The 24,678-nt window shown below is 49.6% G+C and overlaps 1 protein-coding gene across 2 annotated transcripts in view; it reads right to left on the reverse strand.

Moving 5' to 3' along the window:
- COPZ2 (coatomer protein complex subunit zeta 2) overlaps positions 1-22,958 on the reverse strand; it is a 37,554-nt gene extending 14,596 nt beyond the window's left edge. Inside the window, exons 1-8 of one of the 2 annotated variants that reach the window (XR_001482560.1) lie at positions 22,709-22,952; positions 18,174-18,242; positions 16,266-16,347; positions 14,415-14,506; positions 12,635-12,690; positions 11,326-11,403; positions 2,330-2,381; positions 2,115-2,230 (exon numbers count right to left, since the gene is read on the reverse strand). Coding sequence is in view for 1 of the 2 variants with exons in the window: in XM_015412446.1 (XP_015267932.1) it covers positions 2,330-2,381; positions 11,326-11,403; positions 12,635-12,690; positions 14,415-14,506; positions 16,266-16,347; positions 18,174-18,242; positions 22,709-22,918 (639 nt within the window). In the remaining variant the exon portion in view is untranslated. Of the gene's footprint in view, positions 1-2,114; positions 2,231-2,329; positions 2,382-11,325; positions 11,404-12,634; positions 12,691-14,414; positions 14,507-16,265; positions 16,348-18,173; positions 18,243-22,708 lie in introns of both variants that reach the window. The other variant, XM_015412446.1, reaches the window with a different exon arrangement.
- Between the last annotated feature and the right edge of the window lie 1,720 nt (positions 22,959-24,678).

Here is a 24,678-nt window from a genome sequence, read left to right on the forward strand (position 1 = left end):
CCCCTTGGTGTTTAGTCATGCTGGCCACATGACCACGGAAACATCTTCGGACAGCGCTGGCTCTTCGGCTTTGAAACGGAGATGAGCACTGCAACCCTAGAGTCGGATTCGACTGGCTTTCGAGCAAGGGAACCTTTACCTTTTTTACCCTCAAAACCCCTGTGTTCCGTTTGCACATACCAAAGCTGGAAGATTCACGGACTGCCCGATTCACACAAAACAATGACTGCATCTACGGGGAGGATCGTGGGTGGCGTGAGCTCCCATTGGGAACACATGAACCATTATGGCCACTGAGACTTCTCCAAGTGAGCCGATGGCCTGAACCCCTCCACATGGGTGGGAAGAATCCAAGAATGGCAAGGGTGGCAAGTGGGGCTGGCAAGGCAGGCAGGCATACTCTTCCTCACCCTTTTGTTTGGGTGGGGTGTTTTCTGGGGCCATTTTTTCCTTCTGGCTTCTCTTACCCATGGAGGGTAGGTCTGTCAGTGCCTACTAGGCGTGATGACTAAAGGGAACTTCCACATTCAGAGGCAGTAAACCTCTGAATCCCAGAGCCAGGAGGCAACAAGGGAAGGCCTCAGACTCCATGCCCTGTTGTGGGCCCTCCAGAATACTGGTTGGCCACTGTGTCAGACAAAGTGGACTAGATGAACTACTGGCCTGGTCCAGGAGAGGGCTTCCTATATTCTTAATACACATGGTTGGAGTGCCAAAAATCAAACATTTGAAAAGGATTATACAGGTACAATCTGGCCAAAAATCAATTTCAGTATGTGTCTGCATGTGAGAGAGAAGAGATTGGATTTATAATCCACCCTTCACTACCCGAAGGAGTCTCAAGAATGGCTTACAATCTCCTTTCCCTTGCCCTCCCCACAACAAGACACCCTGTGAGGTAGGTGGGGCCGAGAGAGCTCTTTCGAGGACTGTTCTTGAGAGAACAGCTCCGAAAGAACTTGTGGCTGACCCAAGGTCACACCACCAGCTGCATGTGGAGGAGTGGGGAATCAAACCTGGTTCTCCCAGATAAGACGTGTGCATGTGTGTAAGTTTTGCATCAGGAAAACAGCATGGGAAGAAAGTGATAACATCTCCCCAGGGCCTCCATTGGTTGTTCTTAACAGAACTACAAAGTCACAAATTGATCTGAATATAGCCCTCTAATACTTCATCCAGTTTGGATACCACTGTGAGCTGTTAGATACAGAGACGTTCCTGATAAATAAAGAGAGAGGCCCCCACACATTATTGGATATTGCACTGTCAGTTCAGTTTCAGGAACCTTTAATGGCATAAAGTGTAATAAAAAGCAGACATAGTCTTTCATAAATAGGACTATTCCTCCCGTATTGCACTGTCTCTGCACTATAGCAGTCATTTGTATCTGGATTATCCAGCCTGAACAAGCTGATCCAGCTGAAAAGGATTGCGACAGCATAGGGATAGTGCTATATCCAGTGAGGTATGGATGTGGCCCAGCTGAAGGAGGGGCCTGAAATCCCTCTCCCTAAATGGTTCTGTTGGGATGAAAGCCGCCAGGACTTCACGGTGTCTGTGCTGACTTAATTTACTTTAATTGTAACCCTCTCCCTCAACATTCACACACACATGCTGCAGCCAAAGCTTCTAACGGGGCCTTAAAGCAGGGCCCCCAAACCTTTTTGAGTCTGCAGGCAACTGGACTTCTGAAACAAAATGGCTGCCACAAAACGGCTGCTTGCAGGCAGTGGAGCCAGCCACAAAATGGCTGCCACAGCTCACCTTCAGTCACACGGTGAAGAACCTTGGGCCAAAGCCACATTTCTAAAAATCTGCACCGCCAATCAAATTTCCAATGGCCAGTCAGAAGCCTTGCTGGGAAAAGCCCCAGATGGCCCTGCCCACTTTCTAAAACCACTTGGCGGCCAACAGAGAAGGCATCGGCTGGCACCTTGGCACCATGTTGGGGACCCCTGCCCTAAAGTATGTAAAAGACAAGCCAAACTAAGGGAGAGGGGGCTTTCCCTGATAAATGGGAGCAGAGGATAAAGTGAGCGGGATGATTGCCACCCAGACAACGGCACGCCACACCACATCAGAGTGCACATGCTTAAAAAGGGGAGCTGTCTTACTCCTCAACAGCACTGCGCTATTTGTACAATCTCTCGGGTATAATGTCTTTCTGTTCCGAGTTACCCGTGACATAATCAATCAGAACGAAGCCGTAAGCCGCCGGCTCTGGGACCATCTGGGATGGAAAGAGTTTTGGGGAGGAGGTGAAGTAGGCAGCCCAAGTGGAAGGATGATCCAAGGGAGAAAGGGGAAAATGGAAAGGGAGACCACTCACCCTGAAATTCACGTTCTGCATGACTTGTTGGGGATCGCTTTCGAGAATCACACTAGAATACAAAAAAGGGGAAAAGAGACATTTAACATCTTTGGGAGGGCGAATATCTTTCTGTTATCTCCAGCAATGAAGAACCCAATGTATAAGATTAGATGTGACCTTAAATGGCTTTGGGGCTTTTTTTGTTGTTTGCGTACAGTTGTTATTCTGCAGATGTGAGAAAGCTACATGGCTCGCCTCAAGGAAGCTGTTCTTCTACAGGGAAACTGCATTTCCCCCCGTGGTCAAGCCACATTATTTTGTGGCTGTGCAAAGCATTTATGTTAAGATAAACGATATCTTCAAATACACTTCATGGAGTTTAGACCAACCACTCAAATGTGACAAGCACCTACTGGCTAGAGCATGTGCCATCACAGGTGCTGAGCAATACCATGCGATCCCTGAGCCTTTTATTTCATTATATATTTTAGAAGTTTCATTCTTGTTTTATTTTATTTACGTTATTTATAGCCCGCCTTTCTCACAGGGACTCAAGGCGGATTACAGATAGTGAAACAGTCCAATCACAAAAAAAACGGGACACCCCATAACACAGGCATCAGGGGGTTTCAGAATTCTGGAGCCACCAGGAATTCTGGAGCCACTGAAGCACAGCGTAATTATTCACATCACACACTAAGCGGTACAGAAATTACATAAATAGGGTCCACAATAAACTATACACGGCAGTACAGAGCACGGTCCTTAATTATTTATCCAAGCAAGTTTGTAAAACCATTTTGTGCCGTGCAACCCCATTACCTATTTACTTCTGAGCACTCCCTGGTCAGACTGTAGAAGCACAAGAGCAATTATTAAGTCCTTTAAAAACAGAAGAGGGGAAAGCCCTTCACTCTGCAGCAAAGCTCCTGAAGACTGGTGATCCCCTGCCCAAAAGATGTACACTTAGCCTCGACCAGATAGGCTCTGGCGCCAGCCTGGTGGAACACTCTCCCTAGTGAGATCTGGGCCCTGCGGAATCTTATGCAGTTCTGCAAGACCTGTAAAAAGGAGGCCCCGGTCACACGGGAGGATTTGCCCTGCGAAACGGACGGGTTGAGGGCGGATTAAACTGGCACTATCAGATGCCAACATCTGGCAAGCGTTACGCCCCCGTCCCCAACCCGACACTACCGGCCGAAAACGCGGATTTAAAAGAGACCTGCAAAAGACTGCTACTTACTGGGAAACACGCAGCATGGGCAGCTGTGTGATCGCCAACGCGCCCGTATCCCATGATATGCGAAGCCCTCTGTCAGGATCAACAGCAAGTAAATCTCCACACACGATTCCAGGGAAACGTTATGCTTTATTAGATTACAGGTCCGTTGCCATGGTCTACAGGGATATTGTTAGGAATGACAATGGGGTGGCTGCATCCCTTCATATAGCATGATGCTGCAAATGGCTAAGCAAATGAAATCCAAGCGCGCGCGCAGGAATTCTCCCGGAGGGAGGTTACATAATGAACGGGAGAGTCTCTGTGCCTCATGAGAGCAGAAATATTCACTCCAACGGTGGAACGCAACCCCTCCCTCCTCCTCAAAGTTATTCAGATAACCCAGTCTGGCAGCGCTAGTTCGCACGGTCTCAGGAGAGCCTCCCTATCACTGTTTATGCAAGCTAGCAAAGCAGGCAAGCAAGCATGCGCCGTAGCACCACAGTCAGGAAAGGACAGGTGCACATAAAAATGGCAGCTAGCTGACATCCTGCCCCCTCAAAAATATATCAACCTCCTCCCGGAGCGGCCGGTAGATCTCCCGGTTTGTCCAGAAAGCGGCCGTGGAATCTCCTCAAAAGGTCAGGGGCCCGAACATCCTTTCCCTCCACCCATTCCCGATGTTGGGGACCCCAATGCACCCATTCCACCAGATAGTACAATCGCCCACATTTCATTTTAGAGTCCAGAATGTCTGAGATCTCATAATGTTCTTCACCCTCCACTAGGATAGGGGGGGGGGATCTTGCCGGTTCCGGGCGTCATTGATTAGTTTCTGGACTGCATTTCAATAAGCTGAAATGGAAAATTGGATGGACATGTTTTAGGTTCTTGGCTAAGTCCAGTTCAACAGTTACTTCATTAATCAATTGAACCACTTTAAAAGGACCAATGTATTTCCACGCCAATTTTCGACAGGACTGAGAAACTCGCAGATTCTTTGTGGACACATATACTTGATCTCCAGGCTTCAGAACCCAACCCTCCACCCATTTCTTATCAGCCTAGTGCTTGTATGCTGCCTTGGCCATATCTTACATATCTGTGGCCACGATTCCCTTAATGCTTCACACCAGTCAGATGCCTCCCCCCCTTTCCGAGGGTTTGATGTTAGAAAAGGAATCGGGGGGCTGTCATAGCCGAGAGCAGCCTTGAACGGTGATACTCCTATGGAGGACTGGTGAGCATTATTATAACAAAATTCAGCTAAAGTCAGCAATTCCACCCAGTTGTCTTGTTGATAGTTTGTGAAACACCGTAAATATTGTTCAAGTGTTTGATTAACACGTTCCGATTGACCCATCAGTCTCTGGGTGGTAGGCACTGCTCAGCCCCGTTCTATCTTCATGAGTTCCATGAGCTCCCCCCAGAATCTCGAAATAAATTGGGAGCCCCTGTCCATTATTATCTTGGTAGGCAAAATGTGTAGTCTGAAAACATGTTTGAGAAATGCTTTAGCCAACGTCCGTGCTGTTGGCAAACTGAGGAATGGGATGAAATGGGCTTCTTTGGAGAACAAATCCACCACCCCCCAAATTACAGTCATGTTTTTACTAGGAGGTAAGTCTGTGATGAAATCTATGGAGATCACTTCCCACGGTCTGCTTGGGTTTGGTAAAGGTTTCAATAATCCAGGGGGTTTCCCTTTCTGGGGTTTGCACATGATGCAGGTGTGTAGATTCTCTCCTCCAAGCCAGTCCAGGGATGGGGGAAAGAATTCTGCACGGGCACCATACATTACTCAATAACCCAGAAAGGTAGGCTCTCTGGATTTAAGAACAATAGCCACCAGGAACCTCTCTGAGCTTAATCCCCCACCAACCTGAGATTAGAGGTTCCCAGAATCTCAGTTGGCATGTGGGTTTACACATTAACAACTCTATTTAGAGTGTGCAGTTAATCTTACACAGGTAGCACAATTAGTCCATTTCTATGACACGGGGAGAGATGTGATAACCCAAAAAGTCAATTTCTGTCTGATGGAACTCGCATTTTGATAGTTTGGCAAACAGTTTGTGCTTATGCAACATTTTGAGCACCTCTCTGACCAACTGCACATGAGAGGTTTTGTCAGGGGAATACAGTAAAATGTCGTCTAAATAGACAAGGACCCCTTGAAACAGGTGCTTATGCAACACATTTATCAAATTAATAAATACTCCCGGAGCCCCCTGGAGACCGAATGGCATCACCGGGTATTCAAAGTGGCCTAAAGGGGTATTGAAAGCTATCTTGAATTTGTCCCCCTCTCGTATATGCACACAAAACTAAGTGTCCCGTAAATCAAGTTTGGAAAAATCTTTCCCTTGGCCATTTTGGCTAAGAGATCTTTGATTAACGGCATGGGATAAGCATTCGTGGAGGAAACGGCATTCAACCCCCGGTAGTCGGTGCAAAGCCACAAACCCCCATCCTTCTTTTTCCGGAAAAGCACGAGGGCTGCGAACAGGGAGGAGGCTGGCCGGATGAAACCTCTGGCCAGGTTTTTATCAATAAATTTTCGTAATTCTACCAGGGACTCATAGGATAGAGCTTTCCCTTGGGCATTTTGTGTCCCAGCAACAACTCAATCGCACAGTCTGAGTTGTGGGGGGGGGGAGCTCATCGGCTTCCTCTTCAGCAAAAACTCGGGCTAAATCTTTATACTCCTGAGCGATTTTAGCAAGGTCCTCAGAAGCTAAACACGCCCGCACTTGGGTACTGTCAGGAGCTGTCCCCCACTTCGTGTTCCAAACATGACTCTGGCACTTGGGGGAGATGAAGTTGATAATCCTGTCGCCCCACAGAATATAGGGATCATGCCCATGGAGCCACGGGTTTCCCAACACCAGGGGAAATCTAGCCCTTGGGGACACAATAAAAGTCCATTCTTCCCAATGATCCCCGGCCCCCATGCGTAATGGTACAGTCTCAAATCTACAGGGCTTTTTCATCGCGGACCCATCCATTTGGGTAAAAACTAACGGGTTGGCCAATCGGACCACGTCAGCGTCCAGTCATGAGACCAAGGAAGGGTTGATTAGGTCTCGCCCACACCCTGAGTCTATGAGACCCCGGACCCTGATATGCGTGCCTATAGCCGGGTTCATAAGAGTTACAGTCACAAAAAAGAGGGGGGGGATAACTGCTCACCACTTTAGGCACCTCCGTCGCTGGGTCCTGCTGCTCCGCACCACTTACAGCAGGACCTGGCCTTTTCCTGCTGGTTCCATCTCCTCCTCCCAAGACATACTCCAGCACAATGCTCCAACTTGCAGGGCATGGGGGTCCTGGCTTTCGCTGTCCCTTTTTTGGGCAGGAAGTCGCTCTGGCGCTTGTCACCGTCTTTTGCCCCTGATCCTCTCACCTCTCCCGATGGGCAGTTGGCGGTGAAATGGCCTTGCTCCCCACATTTTAGGCAGCGCCCCTGCTTCATCCATTGCTCCCTGACCGATGGCAACTGCAAGGGGGGTTTCGCCTTGGGGTGGGGTGGTGCTGGTGCCCTTCCAGCCGCTACCGTGTTATCCAACCGCATGGTGCACAGTCTGCTCTCCGTGCTCTCCGCCACTTGCATCCAAGCCGCCAAGGTTCTCGGGTCCCCATGACTGAGTTTCAAATATCCGTGTTCAGTCCTTACCGGTACTGCTGCACAAACACCGGGTCGGATCAGTCTCGGATTTTTGCTGCTTGCTGGTGGAACTCAGTGGAGTATTCCCGGATGGATAACTTGCCTTGTTTAAAAGTGCGGAGGAATGCCTCTGCCTTTTCGCCTGCGGTGCAGTCCTCGAACCGGGCTCTTAGCGCCCACATAAAGGCATCCACGCTCTCCAATTCCACAGCCTCCAGGTCGTAGAGGCCCACATACCAGGTAGTCGCTGCACCTCTCAAGCGGGAGGCAATGAAATCCACTTGTTGCTCCTCGTCAGGGAACAAATGAGCCCAGCGCTCAACAAACTTCATTACCCGCACGACAAAAAAAGAGAGATTCTCAGGGTCACCATCAAATGTCACGTCAAATAAGTTCTTCGGACGTGGCATGCCCGGCTGAGGTAGGGGCCCTGCCGGCGGCACTGGGTGCTGCGGCGGCTGCGGCAGTGGCGGCGGCGGAGGAGGCAGCGGCGGCTGCGGCTGAGGGATCGGCTGACCCGGCCCTGAGCTGGGCCCAGGTGCTGGAAGTACTGGGGGGGGGACAGCAAGTTGGGTCTGCACTGCATGGGCCACAATCCTTAGAAGGTTCTGAAGCAATTGCCCCATGTCCCGCATTATCATGCAGCAGTCCAGTTCCAGGCTATCTAGCCTTCCATCCACATCCCTCCCCGGACTTAACGAAGTTCTCGAAGGGAACGTGATGGGTCTACCCGGGGGCATTCCGAAGCGCCCTGAGTTCGACCGGGAGTCAAAAATACTGTCCCGACTCCGACTTCTCAGCATCGACCAGGTAGTTTTCGTAGAGTCCCCCAAATGCCAGTCCCAGTCTTTGTGGCAGCAGGTCACCCCTGGACCAAAGTGTACTGGGATGAACGATACTGCCAACCGAGGTGTGGCACCACCAATGGTTGACACCAGCCCTCCGGGGCTTGCTTCATCTGTGGGGCCATCATCATGGACGCCCTTGTTCCCGAAGTTGTTGGAGTGGGAACCACCGGGACCATTGTGGTTGGGGCCATGGTGGGCACCGTTGTGGGTACCATCACTGGCACCACCGTGGTGGTCGGTGTAAGCACCAACGTGGTTGTCGGGGTAACCCCTGCCCCTCCGGGGCCGCTCATCTCGTTCAGGAGAGATTCGGTCCAATGGGGTAGAGAGGATTCCTAACAATTCTGTCAGGGTCAACAGCAAGCAACTCTCCACACATAATTCCAGGGAAATGTTATGCTTTATTTGATTACAGGTCTGTTGCCATGGTCTACAGGGATATTGTTAGGAATGACAATGGGGTGGATGCATCCCTTCATATAGCGTGATGCTGCAAATGGCTAAGCAAATGAAATCCAAGCGCGCGGGGGGGAATTCTTCCGGAGACAGGTTAAATAATGAACGGGAGAGTCTCCGTGCCTCATGAGAGCAGAAATATTCACACCAGAGATGGAATGCAAGCCCTCCCTCCTCCTCAAGGTTATTCAGATAACCCAGTCTGGCAGCGCTAGTTCGCACGGTCTCAGGAGAGCCTCCCTATCGCTGTTTATGCAAGCTAGCAAAGCCAGGCAAGCAAGCATGCGCCATAGCGCCACAGTCAGGAAAGGACAGGTGCACATAAAAAATGGCAGCTAGCGGACACCCTGTCACACTGCGCATGCACACAACTGCGCAGCTGCCTCGCCCTTCGTCCCATCGCTTCCCCCTTGGCATGTGATCATGCCGGGGAGCAAATGCGGTACGGCTCGGGGGATCTGTCTGATCCCGCTGCCGCACTTCAATCTGCTGTGCCTCTAAAAAGCCGCAATTCTGCCGCGGCTTTTCCCGCTAGTGTGACCGGGGCCAGAGATGTTCCGCCAGGCCTATGATTGAGGCAGTGTTAATCTATCTACAACCCCCCCCCTCTACTCTAGCTACTTTGCTCTAGTCCAGAGGCGTCAAACTCATTTGTTATGAGGGCCGGATCTGACATAAATGTCATTTGTTGAGCTGGGCTATGTGTGCCATAGAACGAGTTGGTTTGTCCTTACTGTAGGGGGAGGGGGTCAATGGGCTGGGGGAGGGGGTCAATGCTCCCGCTAAGGTATGGAGTCTTGTGAGCAAAAATTGTGAGCTACTGGCATTAAAGTTGTGAGCGAGTGATTTGGCTACTGCATAAATTAGTTTGTTCTGGAGCCATCCTTCCTGAGCCAAGACAAAAATGTGTGAGTCAGAGGCTCAAAAAAACTGTGAGCTAGCTCACACTAACTCAGCTTAGAGGGAACACTGGAGGCAGTGCAAAAGAAAATCCACATGGGAAGATTGGAGAGCCAGCAGTGCAGTGCTGGATAGATGCTCCCATGCCCCAACAGAGGATCGTCTGCACACACACACACACACACCCATGTGCAAACGCTGGTCTCTGCGGCCATCAGGGACAGCATCCCTGGAGCTGCAGGCCGAGTGGAGAGGTATGAATGCGGCTGCAGTAGCTCCCAACTTACCAGTCCCTGAAGTGACAGGGTTCTGCTTGACTGCTGCAGACAAGGTTGTCCCGCAGAGCTGAAGCCACAATTGGAGTGGCTCCACCCCCACCGGAGCAGCCTCCTATTCCCTCCCTTGCACCAGTTGCTTGCGGGCCACATAACAGCCCTGGATGGGCTGGTTCCAGCCCCCGGGCCTTATGTCTGACACCCCTGCTCTAGTCCATCATAGCTGCTCTCCCCACCAACTCACTTACCTTGTCCTGTTCCATCTGCAGCTACACATAATCAGAGTCCTCTTTGACTCATTAAAGCCTGCAACTGACGCCACTTAATGCTCCATGTATTAGTACTGTTTAGTGACTTATAAATTTTAAGAACTGTGTTATATTTTAACTTATTGTATGTTTTAAGAGTGTTGTGACCCGCCCTGAGCCTGCTGCGTGGGGAGGGAGGGCTAGAAATTAAACAAATAAATAAATAAATAGATGTTTATTGAGTCAATTTATTTATAGCCTGCTGCTCTTCCTGAGACTCATAACTACCTTACCCAGTTGAGGAATTACTGTTAGGTGTGAGTCTCAAAGGATTTCAAAAAGCAGGAAAGAGACCCAGTTCAGATGATATAACGGTTTGTTTTGTAAAAACATGAAAACTTCGTTCATCGAGGTCATGCTTTAAACTGGATCCATTACTCGAGATTACCATGTAAAGGGATTTCTTAATGTGATTTTGTGGAGCCACCTGGGTGATCTTTTAGAATGTTTTACCCTCGATATAGTTGACTGCTTTAGCAATCGGATTTGAGTGAGCCACAGCAGATACACTTATATCCAGACTAAAAACTGAGAGTGGTGTTTGGGGAGGGGCTGTGGCTCAGTGGTAGAGCATCTGCTTGGTATGCAGAAGGCTCCAAGTTCGATCCGTGGCTTCTCCAGTTAAAGGATCAGGTAGGAGGTGATGTGAAAGACCTCCATCAAAGCCCCTGGAGACCGGCTGCCAGTCTGAGCAGACAATACTGACTTTGATGGACCAATGGCCTGATTCAGGGGTCATTTCGTAGAAAAAAAGGTGCAGGAGCTCATTAGCATAACTCATTAGCATAACTCATTTGCTTATGCCACACCCCCTGACATCACCGGAAGTGTGTCAGAAGGCAACACCCAATGCTCAGGCTCCACTGGACTGTTTTGGATTGCTAGCTATTTGGGGGGAGGGGGAGACGTGCAGATCTGCCCTCACAGAGGAGCTTGTACCTGAATAAAACTTGGTCTTAAAGGTGCCACTGGACTGTTTGGGATGGGGGGGCAGGGGGGGCTTTGCAGCTTATCTGGCTGCTTCTTGCTCTGATTGAGGGCTGCTGGGAGCAGGGGGTGGGGCTTGTTGCATGTGCCCGCCCCCTGGGCTCTTTACTGCCGGAGCTCTGCTCCTGTGCGCTCCTGCAGGAAATGACCCCTGGCCTGATTCAGTATAAGGCAGCTTCATGTGTGTTAGGCAATTTGCTGAGACCAGCCAAACTCATCTCACCCTGGAAAAGGGCTTTTGGATAATACTGCCATACAGGATGTGAACCATTTGTTTTAAGCAGATTCTTAATTCACGGCGTCTTTCTCTGTCAACTCAGCACAACATTCTCTCTTTCTCTATGCGCAGCTCACCCTCCGTCGACAATCTCATCCACCACAAGGAATGCCCCATCCATATTCTCCATCAGGGTCCGTTTCTCCACGTTTTTTCTAGATGCAAAACAAAGCATGTTGGAGAAACACTCAGGATGTATCCACAGTGCCACAGACTTAAACTGGTTGAAGCAATTCCTTCTTTCTCAAGGAATCCTGGGGATTGTAGTTCAGAGAGAAGGGAACGCAGAATCCCGAAGAGAGAATTATCTGCACCAAATTAAAGTTACAGTTCCCAGGATTTCTGAGAAAAGCTGCCAGGCCAGACCATTGCTTCCATACCTACCCAGTACCACAGTTATAATAATTATCATATGGCATTGTGTGTAGACTAGACAGGAGATCCTAAGATTGTCTGGCAGGCAGAAGTTCTAGCTCTTTAGTGTTATGCACCACTAGGAGGTGAACGAGACTTGTTTTTAAGGCAAGAGACATTTCAGAGGTGGTTTGCCATTGCCTGCCTCTGCGTCATGACCCTGTTATTCCTTAGAGGTTGCGCTTCCAAATACTAGCCATGGCCAACCCTGCTTAGCGTTCCAAGATCTGATGGGATCAGGCTAGCCTGGGCTATCCAGGTCAGGGCAGCGTCACAGTAAGAGCAAATTTATTTACACAGAGAGTGATTAAAATGTGGAATTCGCTGCCAGAGGATGTCCTCCTGATGGCCACAGTAATAAACAGCTTTAAAAGGGGATTAGATAGATTCATGGAGGATAAGTCTATCAATGGCTATTAGCCATGGTGACTGAGAGGAACCTCCACATTCAAAGGCAGTAATCCTCTGAATCCCAGAGCCAGAAGGCAACATGGTGTTGGCCCTCCAGAGAAACTGGCTGGCCACTGTGTGGGATGGGATGCTGAAGAAGAAGAAGAGTTGTTTTTTATACCCTGCTTTTCTCCGCCCTAAGGAGTCTCAAAGCAGCTTACAACCACCTTCCTTTCCTCTCCCCACAACAGCCACTTTGTGAGGTAGGTGGGGCTGAGAGAGTTTGGAGAGAACTGTGAGTGGCCCAAGGTCCCCCAGCAGGCTTCACGGGGAGGAGTGGGGAATCAAACCCGGTTCTCCAAGTTAGAGTCCACTTCTCTCTCTTATTTTATTTTCTAGTTGTTCAGCCTTTCAGTTCCCGATCCTGTGCCCCATCCCACATGATTTTGATCCATGCAGGTCCCGCGATCCCCAGCATGGCCTTGGCGGTCAAAGGGAACCCCTCATTTCCCCCCCCATCAGGAAAACCCATTGGATCTAACCCCATTGTCTGTGATCTCCTCCAGGATTAGCCATACTTACCGTAGCATGTGATTGAGGGATTCAAAGAGACAGTTGAGAACTGACATCAACATCAGCTGTGGAAGAAGAAAAACAAAGCAGGGTCAGGGAAGGAAGGCAAGCATCCATGAAGTCATGAAGCTGCCTTATACCGAGCCAGAGTTTTGGTTCATCACGGTCTACGTTCTCTACGCCAGGGGTTCCCAACATACTGCCCATGGGGTCCCGCAGATCAATGCTCCCTCTAAGCTGTGGAGTCTTGTGAGCAAAAATTCTACTTTGTGAGCGAGCGGTTTGGCTACCGCATAAATTAGTTTGCTCTGGAGCCATCCTTCCTGAGCTAAGACAAAAATGTGTGAGCTGGAGGCTAAGAAACTGTGAGCTAGCTCACACTAACTCAGCTTAGAGGGAACACTGCCGCAGATATCTTCCTGGTTCCCGCCAGGTGTTTTTAGAAAGTAGGTGGCAAGATGAGGCTTTGCCCCAGCCAAGCTTCTGATTGGGCGCTGGAGACTTGATTGCTTGGGCAGGGTTTTTTAAGCATTGCTTTGACAGCAGCTGCCACCACAGCAGAAGGATCTTCACTGTGTGACTGAAGGCAAGCTGCAGAGGCCATTTTGTGACGGCTCTGCCTTCTGCAGTAGCCATTCTGTGGCAGCCATTTTGCTGCTGCATCCACCATGCTGTGTCAGAATTCCAAAGGTGCCTGCAGGCTCAAAAACGCTCGGGACCCCCGGTCTACAGTGACTCATAGTGGCTCCCTGCAGTCTCAGGCAGAGGTCTTTCGCAACACACGCTGCCTATTGCTTTTAACTGGAGATGCTGGGGATTGAACCTGGGACCTTCTGCATGCAAAGCAGATGCTCTGCCACTGGGCCACAGCCCCTCCCCAAACAAATCAAGCGGCGTACCATTTCTGCTCAACACATATTTTCCCTGACTGAGGACTACGTGCTCAACGAAGTACAAAGAGAGCACAGTCCTTACCCAATAAGGCCGCAATTTAAATCCGGAAGCAAAGAAACAAGATATATGTCACAGAAGCTGATGAGCATGATCCAAAGTCCACTAAGCAGGGGTTCCGGCGACAACTTCTCTGGTGTCTGCCGAGTGTTTTTAGAAAGTGGACAGGGCCAGGTAGGTTTTTTTGCTAGTCTAGGCTTCTCATTGGCCACTGGCTATGCAGATTTTTAAAAACGTTCCTTTGGCAGCAACTGCCTCCCCAGAGCAAGGATCTTCACTGTGGCAGCCATTTTATGCCTGGCCCTGCCTCCTATAGCATCCATTTTGTGCCATACACACGGTTCAGAATTCAAAAGGTACCCAGAGGTTCAAAAAGGTTGGGGATCCCTGCATGATCCGCCTTCAAGGAGGGGAAATGAGCTACCCCCCCCCCCAAAAAAAAGCATCATCTGAACTGTGAGGGACAAAACTGAAAGGAAGTGTGAGAATGGGTGCCGGACTGGGGTGGGGGTGAGGGAGAATCCTGGCTTCACTGTTAACTGGTGGTCTCCCTCTAGGATTCCCAAGTCCTGTCCATTCGCCGGTGGGGGACTTGGGGGGCTTCCTGGAGGGTGCGGGGATGTCCACAACATGATGACATCACGCAGAAGTGACGTCATCATGTTAGGAAGGCAGCCTGGTGCCAAAAAGCATTTAAGGGTTGATTTAAATGTTTTTTTACAAATGGGGGCTGCCGGCACAGGATTCCGCAAAATTGGGGGATCCCCCGCCCCCACCTGGGGACTGGCATCCCTTTCTTCCTCCTTGCTAGAAAACTGTTCTCAGAAGCAAGGCTTACCTCGTTTTCATTGGAGCTCCCCACCACATACAAAAAGAGGTCAATGCTGCTTTTATAGACAATAGTCAGACCTTCCAAAAAAGCGATCTCACCTGAGGAGGGGGGGGAAAGAGAGATGAAATTATTCGGACCACTGCTGGGACAGGGTTTTGGAGAATTCTGCACTCCTCCGTCTGCCTTTGCACGCTCTTTAATGTTGAAGATGCTCACTCACTCTGTCCCGGGCTGACCTTTTTAAGTGGGTGCAGCCACAGTGCACCAAAACCTTTCTCCCTGGCCACAGGCAGACCGGATAGGGCTTGTTTACCTTCAAAGGGCTACCCTTCTCAGGCTCGGCCGCCAAAATCTCCAGGATTTTTCCAACCCGGAGTTGGTAACCCTATGTGGGATGTTTCTGATTATGGTTGCCAAGAAAAAAAATTGCCCTGTCCCACTGTTCAACAAGCAGAAATGTGCAGTGGAAGCTTTTCCATATAAAATATAGCACCTGATAATTGCTGTGGATTGAACCAATTTTCAAGGGACAGCTAGAGGGACCTGTTTAAAAATTGGCAGCTCTACTGCCACTTGCAGACCGTGGGAGGCTTAAGAACAGAAGAAGAGCCCTGCAGAGGTGGGAAACACCGGTTCCCTGCAGTTACAGGGGCCCCTTTAACTGCAGGGAACCGGCGCCTCTGTTGGGTGGGCGGACGCAGGGGACATCCCCAACATGACACCATCACATGGGGATGCCCCGCCCCCTCCAGGAACGACCCCCAAAGTCCCCCGCAGGGGGTGAAGATAGGACTTGGCAACCCTATCTCCAGGAGAACTGATCTCTGTCACCTGGAGATGAGCCGTAATCCCTGAAGATCTCCAGCCACCAGCTGGAGGCTGGCAACCTTACTCCCCTTAGTCGCTGCCCTTTAATTGGGTCATTCAGCTGTACTGGACTGAGTCTTTCGGCTCTGAGGAAGCTTTGTGCTCTCTGATCCTGGTAGCCCTTTTGAAGGTAAACAAGTCCCATATAGTCTGCGCGTAGCCAGTCAGAAACATTTTGGTGCAGGAGATCTCCAGCCACAACCAGGAGGTTGAGCTCTGTAAGGAAAAACCACCGTGATATGATAACAAAACCTTGTTAGAGAAAAATATATCTTCTTTAATTATCCAGTGAATAACAAATCATAAAGGTGTTTTCTTTGAAGTAAATTGGTCTCAAGTTTTTCTTTCTGACGTACAGCACTCAATGGACTGTTTCACTCAAGGTTTCATCAGATTAAACCTTATGCCTTTTTTATTTTTTCTACTCCCTCTTCCTTTCTAGCAGGAGTAGAAAAATACAAAAGGTGTAAGGTCTCATCTGATGAAACCTTGAGTGAAACCGTCTATTGAGTGCTGTACCATCAGAAAGAAAAACTTGAGACCAATTTACTTCAAATAAAACACCTTTATGATTTATTATTCATTGGATACTTAAAAGAAGATATTTTTTCTCTAACAAGGTTTCATTATCATATCACGGTTGTTTTTCCTTACAAAGTTCAGCCTGTCCTGTGATCTCTTGTCCTTGACTTTAACCACCGGGAGGTTGGCAACTCTAATCCACCCCCACCCCCCCAGCCTCCTCAAATTGGCCTGTTGATTTGGCCTCTTTCCTTCATCACTGATGCCGCAGCTCCTGTTTTCTCCTCCGCTCTCTGTCTTCCCCTTTATCACTGGATCCGTGTCTCTTCAAAACTGCCACTTCAAATATCTGTATTTGGCAGAGGGAGGAGGAGGAAGAAGAGAATCGAGCTAGAGGGCGAAGGCCAGATTCAGGCCAGGAGCTGCCGTCTGCTGGTCTCTTTCCATCCCTAATAGTTGCATACTCACTGTCAGTCTTGTGAGTTTTGTTGAAGACATTTTTCTCAAAGATCTTCTGTTCTTTCGTGGATGGAAATGTGCTGTCGTAGTACTGTGAAGAGACAGGCAAGAATGTCTTGTGGAATGAGACAGCTAGTGGGCAGATAATTCACAACTAAGCATCAACTTTGTTCGAGCTTGAGCTGCATCAATGTTTTTAAAACTAGCCATCTCGTTTCCCTTCCTCGGTGAGCAGCATTTTTCTAACAATTCCAGTTGTTATTTGAAAAAAGGTTTATAATTTCTGAATGGGGAACATCTGCCACTTGGAGAATTTTTTTTAAATATCCTGAAAAATTATATTGTATTGACTCCCTTCACCCGTACAAATTTAGGAATGAATTTAGGAATGCCCTATTACTACAACCATCCTGTTTTCTTTTACATCTAATTCCCATTTTCAGCTTGACTCAAGCATAAAAGCCCTTGGATATTAAATTTAGTACAGCCTGTTGAAGAACTGTTTTCATGGAAGATAGGTCCAGCAACGGCTATCATCCATGATACTTAAATAGAACCTCCCTATCGAGTGGCAGTATATCTCTAAACACCAGTTGCTTGGGAGCATTTCAGAAATGAAGGCTGTCACTTTTTGGTCTTTGCTCATGAGCACTCAAGCCTTTAATCAGTTCCAGTAGGGCAGTTCTTACGTTCTCTTATAAAGTCAAAAAGGCGAGAGATTAAAAAACTTCTCGCAACTAATCCACGACTGAAATCCTGGGATAGGAATTGATTTCAAAAGGCATTCTAAAATAGTTTCTAAAGCTCTTTTTGGATGACCTTTTTGATGGGGGCCAGATGCAACTCATAGGGTAAGGAGTTCCAAAGAGGGGCAACTCATGGAGTTCCAAAGATGTATGGGGGGCTACCAAAAGGCCTGCTTGAGGGTCCCCACCAGGCACCCTTCTGCCATCGTGGGCTCCTACAGCAGACCAGCACACATGGAAGGAGGCAGTCCGTCTGGTAGCCTGGATTCAAGCTGTCCGATCTGGTCACTGTTCCAGTAGCCCTGACCTAGATAGCCCAGGCTAGCTCGATCTCGTCATATCTCGGAAGCAAAGCAGGGTCAGCCATGGCTAGTATTTGGAAGGGCAACCTCAAAGGAATACCAGGGGCATGACGCAGAGGCAGTTAATGGCAAACCACTCTGAAATGTCTCTTGCCTTCAAAACAAGCCTAGTGGTGCATAAGGCTAAAAGAGCTAGAACTTCTGCCTGCCAGACAATCTTAGGATCTCATGGCTATACTACACACACTGCCATATGATAATTATTTAAATCATTATGGTTCCAAAGACAGACTGCCCGGGAGCCATAGGTAATTTGTTCTGAGTTTTCAACAGAAAGAATGGGAAACTTATCATTTGTAAATGATTTTTGTTGTTGTTGTTGTTCAGTCACACAGTCAAGTCCGACTCTTCGCGACCCCATGAACCACATCACGCCAGGCCCTCCTGTCTTCTGTTGTGCTCCGGAGTTTGCTTAATTTCATGTTCGTTGCATCGATAACACTGTCTAACCATCTCATCCTTTGCCGTCCCTTTCTTTTTTGACCTTCAATCTTTCCCAGCATCAGGGTCTTCTCCAGTGAGTGCTCCCTTCTCATTTGGTGGCCAAAGTATTTGAGCTTCAGCTTCAGTATCTGGCTTCCCAGGGAACAGTCAGGGCTGATTTCTGTATCTCTGATCTATCGCTTGTAGGGATGGTGGGACAGAAACCAAATAAATACATAAATTGTGTGTCTCATTTTCAGCAAGTGGCACGAATCCCCTCAAGAGAGATTCAGCATTCCCCAACTTTCAAATGGTATCTGTAACTCTATCTTGACACCTTCTCAAAACCAGACTAGGCTATCGACCAAGCCACTGGTGGCACTAACCTTGGCCAGAAGTCTTTGCCCAAAGCTGTCCAAGATGAAAATCGCCTTGATGGTGTAGAGGGATGGTTCCTGGAAATAACAAGAGATCTTTTTCTTTTCGGGTGTCAGGACTAGGCAAGCCAGAAAGTGATGACTCTGTGGCCAGGGAAGATTTGGGGAAAGCCCCTTTTTATTAATGCCAGTTGCTGGTGACTTAATCAAAGGAACCCTGGGCGGCTCTCATTTCCAGCTCTCTGGACAGACAGAGGATGCTGGCAAAGAATATTAAGAGAAGGTAGCTAGGTTAGGGGGAGATCAGCTAGATAAATTCATGTCAGGAGTTTAAATCGGGTAACCTTGAGTTTTCGCGCCGTTAAGTCAGGGGGCTTACAATGACATCCGAAGCAGTGTCACAGCCTTCTGAGTCCACTGAATAAATAAATAATTACTGTAAATAAATAAATTGAAGTCAGTGGGCTTAGGATGGCCCTCTCGGTCTCCAAATCCCCGGGAACCTAAGCAGTGGTGGCCACTTTCAGTGTTCCCTCCAAGATGAGTTAGTGTGGGCTAGCTCAGTTTCTTAACCTCTGGCTCACACATTTTTGTCTTAGCTCAGGAAGGATGGCTCCAGAGCAAACTAATTTATGCAGTCGCTTGCTCACAATTTTAATGCCAGTAGCTCACAAAGTAGAATTTTTGCTCACAAGACGCGACAGCTTAGAGGGAGCATTCACTGACGCCCATTTCCTGCCCCTCAGTAAAAATCCTGCCTCCCCCAACTTCTGCTTGGAAAGTGGCTGTGGGAGGTGAGGGGTTTTTCTCCCCTGTGACCACTGACCAATGCTCCCTCTAAGCTGTGGAGTCTTGTGAGCAAAAATTCTACTTTGGGAGCTACTGGCATTAAAGTTGTGAGCAAGCAATTTTGCTACTGCATAAACGAGTTTGCTCTGGAGCCATCCTTCCTGAGCTAAGACAGAAATCCGTGAGCCAGAAGCTAAAAAACTGTGAGCTAGCTCACACTACCTCAGCTTAGAGGGAACACTGCTGGTGGGCTCTTCTCCTGTGCCCTGGCAACCCCTCCAAGAGGCAGTGGTATTCCCTGGGTTACACCCTTGGAGTAGGTTGTTGCAAAGCTAAAAGAGCCAAAGCAACAGCCAGACTCCATACTGCATATTCCCCTGGAACCCTGGTTTGCCCTATTACCATTCTTAATACACATCATCCAATTAGGACATCCGATTTGCATTACAAATTCTATATTTGCTGCTATGACTTAACAGATTACCCATATGTATCTGAAGCAGTGTGCATGCACAGGAAACCTTATACCCCAGAATTAAAATGTATTGTCCTTAGAGGTGCCACTGGACTCAAACTTTGCTCAAATTACCACCACATGAGAGTCAGTGTGGTGTACTCGCTAGGTGACCTTGGTCCAGTGACACACTCTCAGCCTAAGCTAACTCACAGGGTGGTTGTGAAGATAAAATGGGGGGGGGGAGAACAAAGTAAGCCGTGTTGGGTACCCGCTGGGTTGAAAGACAGAGAGGAAAAGATGTAAATAAGTACATTTCTCACAAATAATGTGCTCGTCTCCCTTGTATCATCTCAGCCTTGCTGAGCACCACTTTGAACATCAGCAGATTGGACGTGATGCTAGAGAACAAGAATGTACTAGTATACCATGGTACTTGCGCTGCTTCTAATTTAAATGGAGCCACTACCGGTGCAACATTAGTGCATAACAAACAAGGGACAATGTAACAGCACAAGTGAAACATTTTCTATTGCTCTAGAACAGGGTGTCAAACATAAGGCCCGGGGGCCGGAACCAGCCCATCCAGAGCTCTTAAGCGGCCTGCGAGCAACTAGTGCAAGGGCGGGAACAGGAGACTGCTAGGGGAGAGTGGGCGGAGCCACTCCGATTGTGGCTTCGGCATGGCAGAACAACCTCGTCTGCAGCAGTCAAACGGTGTGGGGGCATCTGCCTAGTGCTGCACCGCTGGCTTTCCAGTCCACCCAAATGGATTTTCCTTTGCACCCCATGAGGCCTTGCAATGAGGATACACCAACTCGGAGCTTACCCGCTGCTGTCCTTTTTGCAGTTTATATCTCCGGCAGCTGGCATTACATTTTATGACACACATGACCTGGCCCAACAAAGTAACATTTATGTCAGATCCGGCCCTCATAACAAATGAGTTCGACACCTCTGCTCTAGAAGCACAAGAACACTTTCTTTCCATCCAGGGAATGCCTTTAAGCCTTCCAACACATTTGGCTGATCTAGTGAATAAAATTAAGCGTCTCTATTTAGGGTTTTGCATAGTGATCCAATAGTGGGCAGCCATAAAACAAGCAGCGGGGACATACCCATAACAGAGAAAACACTTCCTATTCAAATGCCAGAGCAGCATACAGCAGGCTCCCCTTCTCCATGTTATCCTCACCACAACCCTGTGAGGTAGGTTAGCCCCTGCCTTGGACCTAGCCAGCAGTGGCATGGGCTTAGGAGGGGATGCCTGTGGCCCCTGTGTTGCTGACGGCTGGGAGCGAGTGGAGCCCGGTGCCCACCTAATGGCCAGTGCCCATCTAACAGTTGCTTGGATGGCTTCTTTGGAGAACAGGCCATGACTCTGTTAACCTCTTTTTTGTTTGTTTTTGATGCCTGGCCAGCAGGGCCAATGCCAGGTTTCCAGGGGCCCTGGGCACAGAGTTCCCAGGCTACCCTCTCTTCTGCCCGCCACCTGGCCCTACGCATGTCCTCCCTCCCTTTCCCCCACCCACCTGCCCGTGTGTCCTTCGCCTGCCAGCTTAGGAGCTCTCCCACTGCCCACACTCACCACTGTCTGCAGCCATTCCCCTCAGTGGCTCTGGGAAGTGAGTGTAGCTGGGAGCACAAGCAAAGGAGTGAGTGGCAGTGGGGTATCCACACTGGGCCCTGGCAGCTGCCCTCCCTCAGGGAATGCTGATGCCCGGCTAGCCTGTAGCTACAGTGGGGCTATTGGGGGCTCTGCCCCCTTCCTTAAGGGGCCAGCCGCACAAGAATTTTGAGAATATTTTTTAAGTGGGAGACGACATGTGCCCTGCTCCCTCCCTCCTGCAAGATTTAAAGGGCCAGCCAGCAGATTGGTGGGCCACATGCTCCCCGCCAATCAGCTGAAGGGCCCTTTAAATCTTACAGGAGGGGAGGGAGAGGGGTGGCCACCGGCGGTTGGGCTTGGGGGCAGATTGGAGCTGACATATAAATAAAGGCAGCCCCACCCGAAATGTTTTTGCCCCACAAGCAACAAAATTCGGGCTGTGGGCCTGGTGCCGGCTCCACCGGCCAGAATTACTTCTGCTTGCGGAAGAGGGCAAAGATGGTTGGAAGTGCATCCATAAGGGAAAAAACCCACCATACAGAAGGCGTGAGGACTGAGAACGAAGACTCATCCAGCCAAGCGTCCCTTCTGAGGTGTCAGTCTTCTACTAGCTGGCTAGGAATTTTTAAAATGGAGGGGCCAGATGTTCATCATATCTAGCAATAATAATAGTAATAACAAATAATAATAATAATAATAATCATGGCTATTTTGGGGCAGGAACGCACAGGAAGGGAGTTCCGGCTGTCTTCAGAGCTGGCCACGCCCACTACAGCCAAACCTCTGCGTGCCTGGCTACAGAGGGAAGGCCTGGAGAGTGACCCCCCTGGCGATTGTGAGGTGGACAGGCCAGGGGGGACCCTGGAAGGATCGGGGAGGCATTAAATGCCTCCCCAGCTTGTCCAAGGGCTGGCTTGCCTTCCCTTCCCTTCAAGGGGGGGCTTGCCTGGGCTCCCCGCAGCCGTGGGGCGCCCAGGCAAGCGGTGTGGCCTAATATGCTAATGTGCTGTGCGGTCAGGGGTGTGGCCTAATAGGCTAATGAGTTTCTGCTGTTGGGTGTGGCCTATTGTGCTAATGAGTTCCTGCTGGGCTTTTTCTACAAAAAAAGCCCTGATAATAACAATCATCATCACCTGCTATAAAAATACGTCAATAAAGATCTTTTTATTTTCCAGTCCCTGCACATTTTGCGTTCCCTTTGTCAGGGGATCTAATCATGTTTTCGTCTCTTGTACCTTCCTGATCCAAGTAGAATCTGCGCGGGGGGAGGGGGGAATGACCTACTGTTATCCAATCAATATCCTTTCCCGTGCACCCTTGGCGTTTGGCCCGTGTTTGTCGGGTGGCCAAAAGCTGGGAGGGGGGGGGGGGGGGGATCCTTCCCCTTTAACACAGGTTTAATGCGTGGAAATGGGCGTGCAAGTAAATAACACGACCTGGCAAAAATGCCATTAAGTCTCCATTAAGGGGACGGGCCATTGTTTTCCTCCAGGCTCGTTGGCAACCCTCGCTGCGTCCCAGCCAAGATTCTCCTTTGCGCCTCCCCAGTGCCACCTTCCCAAGGCGAAAGAGTTGGATAAAGTTTAGAAAGTGAGCGAGCGGGCCAGAAAGTTTTTCCTTTCCCCAAAGGCCACTGCTGGGTTTTCTGCGCCCTCCCCTCGCAGCGCGTCTTTCCCCCCGACCCGGTCCTACCAGCGTCAGCCCCGCGGAGCTTTCCATGGGTCCAGGGGGCGCCAGGCCGGGCTGAGGGCGGCCCCCGTCGCTTCCTGCCGCGGCTCCCCTGGCACTGGCCCCCGGGTGGTCGTGCTGACGTGGCCGGGCCTCTGCCTTGTGCATCGCGGCGCTCTCCACCAGCCCAGCGGGGCTCCGGCCGAGTTGGGCTGCTCCGCCCCGCTCGGGCATTGGGTGGGCTGCGGCGCGCTCCCTTCCCCACCCAGTTCCCAGGCCGCGGCAGGAGATGGAGCGGAGGAGCTCCACGGATAGGCCCGCGCAGCTGGTGCGTCCCAGACGCCGGTAGTTTCACAGGGCAGCAACCGGCTTGGTTTGCTCTAGAAGAGCTGGATTCGAATCCAGAAGCACCTTAGAGGCCCAACAAGATTTTTTCAGGGTACAAGTTTTGGAGAGTTAGGGGTGCCAGCCTCCAGGTGGCACCCAGATAATTAGGGATGCCAACCTCCTGGGGGGACCTGGAGATCCACTGGAATTACAGTTCATTGCGAGATTACAGAGATTAGTTTTCCCAGAGAAAATGGGTGTTAGTTTTAGAGAGTGAAATCTGTGGCATCGTACCTCACTGGTCCCTGTCCTCCTCAGGCTCTATCCCAAAATCTCCAGGAGTTTCCCAACCGGGATCTGGCAACCCTATATTTGCCTGGAGATCTCCTGCCATTACAGCTGATGTCCAGGTGACAGAGATCAGATCCCCTGGCCTGGAAAAAAACCTGCGGCTTTGGAAGGTGGACTCTGTGGCATTGCACCCTGATGAGGTCCCTCCCCAACCCCCTCCTCTCTAGGCTCCTCCCCCAAATATCCAGGTGTTTCCAAACCCAGGGCTGGCAGCCCTACAGAGTCAAAGGTCCCTTTGTCGAGCCAGATGAAAGAAGGTATTGGCTGGCAGAACAAAACTCCTGTGGAGGGCTTTGCTCCATGGCCGGAGGGTGTTTTGTTTTTGTTTTAAGGGAAATTTCTGGGAGGAAGGGAACATTTCGGAAAGTGTACAGATGTGTCGCCCTTGTTTTCCCCCTTGTCTATAAAATGCTTTATGAGCTTTTCCAAGAACCGATTGTATTAGAGCTCCGATAGTAGGCTCATCGCCATCCGAACGTGGAGCTCCATCTTCCCCTTGACAGTCACTGTTTCTGCCCGAGAGGCTGCTAAAAATGGGAGCTAATGGGAAGGCAGCTGTTCCAAATGGGTGGGGTTAGTCTGTGGCAGCAAAAGTTAAACAAGAGTCCAGGGGTACCTTAAGGCCTAATAGAATTGATAATGCACAGAAATGTTCCCTGAAATAGAACTCTCTTTGTCAGATACAGGATCTGAATATCTGTAACAGTTATTTATACTTACCATTAGAAGCAGTGGAAGTGAACATAAGAACATAAGAGAGAAGCCAATGTTGGATCAGGCCGATGGCCCATCCAGTCCAAAACTCTGTCACACAGTGGCCAAAAATACCAGGTGCCATCAGGAGGTCCAGCAGTGGGGCCAGGACGCTAGAAGCCCTCCCACTGCTTCCCCCCGCAGCACCGAGAATACAGAGCATCCCTTGCCCCAGCCTGAGAGTTCCTATCTATACTTTGTGGCTAATAGCTACTGATGGACTTCTGCTCCATATGCTTATCTAATTCCCTCTTGCAGCTGAAGGAATGGGGAGACATTACAAAGAGAGGCCAGCTTGAAAGAAGAACCCAAGAGAAGTCATTCTGTTTTAGAGTGGGCGAGGACGACCCCTCCCAACTTTAGATAGATAGGCCAAGTTGTATTAACATAAAATCCGATTTAATCGAGGAAGGTGCAGTGTGAGAAACAGGATCAGCAGAACTGACTGACGTCTGTAGAAGGTGTGTCATGTGTCAAACTACTAGCACCTACAGAGAGTGAGGAAATCCAAATTCCTGTTCAGACCTGGGGGAAAGTTAGTGCTGAATTTCTTGAGGTCTGCT

The sequence above is a fragment of the Gekko japonicus genome, unplaced genomic scaffold, assembly GCF_001447785.1.
Source record: "Gekko japonicus isolate JY-2015 unplaced genomic scaffold, Gekko_japonicus_V1.1 scaffold8, whole genome shotgun sequence".
NCBI classification, from domain to species: Eukaryota; Metazoa; Chordata; class Lepidosauria; order Squamata; family Gekkonidae; genus Gekko; species Gekko japonicus.